The sequence below is a fragment of the Aphelocoma coerulescens genome, chromosome 5, assembly GCF_041296385.1.
Source record: "Aphelocoma coerulescens isolate FSJ_1873_10779 chromosome 5, UR_Acoe_1.0, whole genome shotgun sequence".
NCBI classification, from domain to species: domain Eukaryota; kingdom Metazoa; phylum Chordata; class Aves; order Passeriformes; family Corvidae; genus Aphelocoma; species Aphelocoma coerulescens.
Genome location: NC_091019.1, coordinates 31,009,230 through 31,015,785, shown reverse-complemented (window position 1 = coordinate 31,015,785; position 6,556 = coordinate 31,009,230). Strand labels below are relative to the sequence as shown.

Genomic DNA, 6,556 nt, shown 5'->3' with positions numbered 1-6,556 from the left:
TTACTTATGCTATTATCTTGCTAGCAATAGGATGAGGGGACATAGTCCCCTCACCAGGGGAGGTTTACGTTAGACATTGATTAAACATTGGAATGGGCTGCCCAGGGAGGTGGAGTCACTCTCCCTGGAAGTGGTTAAGGAAAGACTGGACGTGACACCCAGTGCCGTTGTCTGGATGATATGGTGGTGCTCGGTCATGGCTTGGACTCGATGATCTCAGAGGTCTTTTCCAACCTAATTGATTCTGTGACTCTGTGATTCTGTAACGCAGGGCGCGAAGTGAGCACCCACACGGTACAAGTTTAAGTGCCTGCAGAGGAACTCCATCCACTCCCCAGACAGGATCATCACCAACTTCGCTTGCCGACCCGGCAGCTCCCGGCCGGGCTTTGCTGCGGCCTCCGGCGGCGGCAGGAGGCGCTGCGGAGGTCCCGCGCGGCGGCGGCTGCGCGCGGAGCGGGGGCGGGCCCTGGGCTGCGGGCGCAGCGCCCGGTGACGGCGGCGGCTCCTTCCGGGCCGTGACGGCGCCGCCGGCCGCGTCCCTCGCTCTCAAAATGGCGGACGGAGCCGACCGAGGTCCCGGAGCGGGAGCGGCGGGCGGCCGGGCCGCCGCGCAGTCCCCGGAGCGAGCTATGGTGAGGCTGCAGCCCGGCGCGGCGCCGCGGTTCCCTTTGCCCGCCCTCGGGGGCAGCCTGTGCCCTGCCCGCGCTGCCGCCCCGCCGCTCGGCCGAGCAGGGCTGGTTCTCCGCGGCTGCCGAGCGGCGCCGTGGAGGGCCGGGACGCGCCGCTGTGCACCCGCCGTAGCCGTCGGGCGGCGGCGGCACCGGCACCTGCCGGGGCGCGGCCGGGGCGTTGGGGCCGGAGCGGGCGGCCCGGTGACCCCGCGCCGGCGGGGCTTCGCACCCGCTCCCGGCGGCCTGCGCTGGCTGCGGCTCCAGGGCTCGCCGCCTCTGCCCCGGGAGCGGAGAGCCAGTCCTGCCCTGGGCCCGGCGAGCCTCTGTCAGGGACCCACGGGGAAGCGGTTTGTCTCAGTTCCCCGCAGCATCTCTCAGCCCCTGTCCCTTGTCTTCAGTTGACGCTTAATGACGAAATTAAATGAGATCAAACTTTAGAAAGCTTCAGAGACTGTCCTTTAAACGTTGTAGTATATATGTGCATCTTTTATCCTAGTCCTTTACCGTTCTTAATTAAGGTGACTTTACTGTGGACCAGAAAAGGTTGAGGAGCAAAATATTGTTCTGCAGAGTGTGTGGAGCAGCAAATAGTGTTATTTAGAAAAAACGTAGATGGAAACAGTTGTTTGTTGAACAGAAATACTGTTCCTTTTTTCGTTCTGCAAAATAATCGTCTATGGGTTTAATATTCTGTCATTGAACACGATTTGGTGTTGACCCTGTCTAGTGGTAGCACATGTGTGCTTTCTGTGGTTTCCTTCACAACTTTGTGTAGTGATTCACATGTTTGAAACACTTTAGAGGAGTTTAAGACCCAAAGGCTGAAAACTCAAGAAAGGAAGGTAGACGGATGTGTATCAGGGACCTACATTTTATGTTCTATTTTCTGTAACAATCTGCACACATAGTATAGCTTTGAAACTGTTGACTATGTGTGTTTAAAAGTTGGACGCTGGCAAGCCTCTATAATAGCTACATTTTAGGTGACACTACACACCACTAATAAAAGTAGGAAGATGTTTACTCGTGGAACTTGTCTTGCGCGTGGCAGCACTAAGCCAACAACCATTATTCCTTGTACCCGTCTTCCCAGAACTGTAAGTATCTGCAAATCATTAGAAATGGCCCTTTAATCGCAGACTGCGTTCTTAAGTGAAGTATATTTCTGTGATTGTAAGAGGCCTATGTGTGGATTTTCTTTTAATTAGAAACAATTTGTTTTTAAACTAGGAAAAATGTTATTTGATTGCATTATAGTGTCAAAAATTGCAGCCCAAGACAGGTGATTTCTTAAGCTTGTGAGCCATGCATATAGTTAGTGGTACTGAGGGTAACAGTGACAGTCAGCAGCAAAACAAGGCAATCAACCTTTCACTAACTGGGGACATAAGAGGCTGAGTTAGCCCAAGCAATCAGTAAAACTGGTAATAGTGGTATTGTGGAAAACTAAGAGAGAGATGTTGAAGAAATCCTCAGCTGCTCAAAGGTGATGCTGCTCCACTCAGTTGTCTTAATTTTTATGTGATTTCAGCCAATTGAAAGTGTCTGGGCCAGAATTATCATTATTCCAAGGAAGGTGGTTGGCCATCCAGACTGCGTTGCCTGCCATGCACCCAAGCAAACTGCAGGGATTTTGTCAGGGAGTAGGGGGTGAGGGTATGTTACAATAAGGGGGAAGAGGAGCCTGGGATATGTACTTAGGTTGTGTCTGACAGCATTTGTGATGTTAGATAGCAAACCTGGCTATAGTGATGCCAGCTGTAATCTGGAAGCAGTACACTGCATTTACTGCTGTCCTAAAGATGGTACTAGGTAGGTGGAACTAATGTATGCTGCCTCACTTGTGCTTTCATGATGCACAGCTGTTCTGAAAGTCACTGTGGTGCTAGAATTGGAAAATTGAGTGGAGCAGGAAGACCGATTAAATAGGGTGAGCTCTGGCATTACTGAACTTGTCAAATTCATCTCAATATTAGTGCAGTCAGACAGACTCTTGCTCCCCTTGGTCAGACAGACTCTTGCTCCCCTGTTCATCTCTGGCTTTGAGTGCCACTGGTTGCAGTGCAGCACCACATTTGACTGCAAAACTTCCCAGAGCGTGGGGTGCGTGATGCAGGATTACCTGAAAGATTCTGCAGGGGCCAGCCTGATTCTGGAATGGATGGTGATGACTCAGGTAATAAACTCTTCTGCACCCACCCCAAGTCAGTGGTGTCTTCTCTGCATTCATCTCCAGCTCTTTGGGTTGGATGGCTATGGTTAGAAATACTTGACTTAGTGTTTCACTGCATTAGCTGAAGTCAGGTCCTGTCTCTGCCTCTGCTTCTCAGTAGTGGCTGTATTGCTTCTTGAGCTGCCCTGGAAGAGAGTAGGCTGAATTTGGGTGCTGATTGAGTAGTAAACCCTGTCTACCAGACTTGAGTTTACTTTCTTTGCTTTCCCAACAGCATCCACAGTTTACTTGGCTGACTCATGGGCTGGACTTGGCTTGTGTAGTAGTTGGCTAGCAGGCACTGCTGATGGCCTGACAAAGGCTGTTTTGCAGGCTGGATCCAGCCCTTGGTTGTTTGTCCATTTGTATTCTAATCAAATTCCAGTTTGACTCCTGCCTGCTTTTGTGTCTGCTACCTGGAATATATGAGCAGGGCTTAGATATTAAGCTATTTCAAGGATTTTAAATTTACACTAAATCTTCAAATTTTGATGTATGTGTACCTTCTCAGTAATATTTGTCAAGAAAAGGGATTTTTCTTTTTAAAGTTCTGTCTTTTGCCATCAGTACTCCTAAGAAAAGATGAGATGTAAGTGGAGTAGCATTGTACAAGAATGGAAAAGCTTATATTATTAGGATATTTCCTTTGAAGACAGGAAAATTCTAAATTTTAGTTTCATAATGTAAAACAATACAGGCACTTGTGCATTTTAAGGTATCTCAGATCTTTTGTGTCATTCAGTGCTGTTACATAGTTGAGAAAATGCATATGAGGAGTCCTGCTACCGTAGATGTGTTGTAATCAAGTAATAGTATGGAGAGGATATTCATACTCATGTGCAGGTTATTTCTTGAAATTAGTGAAATCTGAGTCAGGCATCTTATTTGTAGTTGCAGTGTCTTCTAAACTGAATTGACCTGCTTAGACCAGATAACATGTCCATATAATTTTACTTTGTTAAGCTAAATTTGTTTAAAACTTCATTTTAGGTAAGCCCTCACATCCTTTAGTGTAACTAAGTCCTGAAATGCGTATGGTCAAAGCCACTCTATTTAGAACAGTGCAGCTTATTGGCAGAACTGTGTTCACTGTACACTTATGTCAGAGACCAAGAATGGAACTGTGAAAGTTGCAACAGGTAACTGGAGCATGGCCCAGGTCTTGTTTGTACCCGTATATATTTAGCAGTCTGTTGAAGAGCTTTCACTTTGTTACGGCATTGAGTAGTGCTGTGGTTTTTTTCTTTCCTGTCAGCTTTAATGTTTATTCATACTTATTGGTAATTTTTGTGGCTTTTGTTAGTGCAGGGGTGAACTGATTGTCTATCTTTTATCTTTGCTCAAGTCCACATAAGGGGCACAATATATGGTTGCTGTAATACTATTACAATATTACAGTTGCAAGAGTTATGTGGTTCCAGGAGAAAGTAGTTAATATTCCTGATAGCATGTAACTGTTCCAGTGTCTCCTAGAAGCTACAGCAGTAGAGAAGTTAGAGATAAACAGGTTGGGTTTGGTGTATAAGGGAAAGTGTTTGAGCGATGCTGAATGAGTGCTAAATATGGATAGAGTCGCCTGAATCTTTTTGCACATTCATTCACTGCAAAATTAGACTGTATACAGTGGATCTTAAAATTAATGATAATTAGAAAATTAGGTAAGAGTGAGTACACAGGAAATTTAAAAAAATAACGGTGGTGTTGTTTTCTCCCCCCTCTCACCCCGCACACTTCCATTAATGACTTACTTCTTTGTGAATATTCACTGTAGTTCGGTGTTTTGAAGTGCAGCCTGGTGCTTGCTAAGATATTTCATAGATGTCCTGTTCCTTCAAATGTAGGAGACCACAGCATGGATGTTAAGGATCAAAGAAAGAATCAAAGTATTTCCTTTGTTTCTCTAGAAACAAAATAAAAATGATCTGTTAAATGAATAGTCAGAACTTAAAATTCAATTTCAAAGTCTCAGAACATTAGAAGTAACTCAGCAAAGATTATTTTGCTATTTTTATACGGAGAATAACTTTTCCTCCCAAACGACGTATTTTGCACATTGTTTTGCTTTACTATGTGATACTGAATTCCTGCTTCCTCTAGTGTTAGTTGTATGTTGCTATCTACTGAATGCAGGTTTCACAAAAAATTTGGAACATGAAAAGGTGATGAGATTGCATGCCTCAAAGACTTCAAAATTAGTTCTAGAATTCCTGACTGTTTTGCCCATTGAACCTCCTTAGCAGTGGTATCCTGCTAATTTTGTGGCATATTTAGGCTGGAGTGCCCACTTGGTAGGGAGGTACAAATAGAGGTAGTGCCAGCATGGCAGAGAGAACTACAGGCCATGATTTAACTCCAGTTGTCCCCTTGGGCACCAGTTCACTTTCTGGTGCTTACTCCCATGAGCTGCGACTCTGCTCTTGTGGTTTTGGAGGTGCCTGTGATTTAAAAGTGACCTGCAGTTTCCATGAGGTTGAGCAGCTTGGGTCTGTGCATTGTTTACCCTGAAAAAGACATTAGTTTTAGCTGTCCAGCAGCTGAAACTGTAACAGATGGTGCTGGTGGTTACTTGTCCTTCTCTGATGGTCACCGATTTGCTCTGGTTCAGCTAAACTGGTAGTCATTGGCGACTGCTGGAATCGAGGTAGATTGTACTGTAGGCAAAGCTTTAGTAGTCTGTGCTGTTTCTGAGTCTCTTCCCAGTGGGCAAACACCTGCATCATTAAAGCATCTTTTGACATGAATTGGCGCCCTGCTTTGGCTCAGGGGCCAAAGTTAAATGACTGTAGAGATCAAAAAGTTCTTTTATGTCTTCAGGTCAAAGTTGATGTTTTGTTAGGACAGTGTTAGAGTCTTGAATATTACCCATGTTGTGCCAAGAGAAAATAAGTTTTGAAACCTAACTTGCTTGTTTTCGTGTAATTACTCATAATCAGAGCAGACTGGATACTAAAGTTCAGTACTATGGTTTGGTTTTTTTAGCCATGTTATGTAAAGGAGCTGACTGATGCATCAAAAACCAGATATTTTGTATTTGAGTTCTAAACAGTCATTTTAAAGCTTAGAGTCTCTACTAAAACATTGGCTATGCTTTGTTTTGTCACATTCATAATTCCTGTTATGGATGTGATGAAAGAGCAAGTTTCCATTTTAACTTGCTGAACTGTGCCCTTCTAGAGAAAGAATTTATGCTCCAAGGGGAAAAAAAAATTCAGTTTGATTTAAAGCAGGGAAGAAGAAATATGTTAATTAATTTCTAGTGTTTATTTTTAAAGCCTCTTCTTTGTGGAATATATATATTTGAGGCTGAAATAGATTGCCTTGTCTCCTTGTTGTTTTTACTAAAAATAATGCCTAGGTGTTCTGTACTCTAATTGAATCTTACTTGCAGTGCATTAGAAAATTGATAATTTTAAACCAAAATAATAAGAAGTAAAAATGGAACTAAAATTTTGAAAGCAGAACTTTATATGAAAATGTTAGTTCAAGAATCTTTTGAACTTCCCTTTCCAAAGAAAATTTAAGTATTCTGCATACTTATCAAAGAACTTGTGCACATTTATCCTTTCAAAATGTCTTACGTTTCCTCAATTGGTTAGACAATATCAGAGTAAAAGTTTTCTGAGCTGTTGTCCTGCTAATCTCTGTTTAACTTGTAACAACTGTTCTGTGT

At 44.0% G+C, this 6,556-nt stretch overlaps 1 protein-coding gene across 2 annotated transcripts in view; it reads left to right on the top strand.

Moving 5' to 3' along the window:
* Positions 1 to 504: 504 nt before the first annotated feature.
* UBR1 (ubiquitin protein ligase E3 component n-recognin 1) overlaps positions 505 to 6,556 on the top strand; it is a 63,443-nt gene continuing 57,391 nt past the window's right edge. For both annotated transcript variants that reach the window (XM_069017454.1, XM_069017453.1), the window contains exon 1: positions 505 to 635. In XM_069017454.1, coding sequence (XP_068873555.1) covers positions 555 to 635 — 81 coding nt within the window. In that variant the 5' untranslated portion in view covers positions 505 to 554. The remainder of the gene's footprint in view (positions 636 to 6,556) is intronic.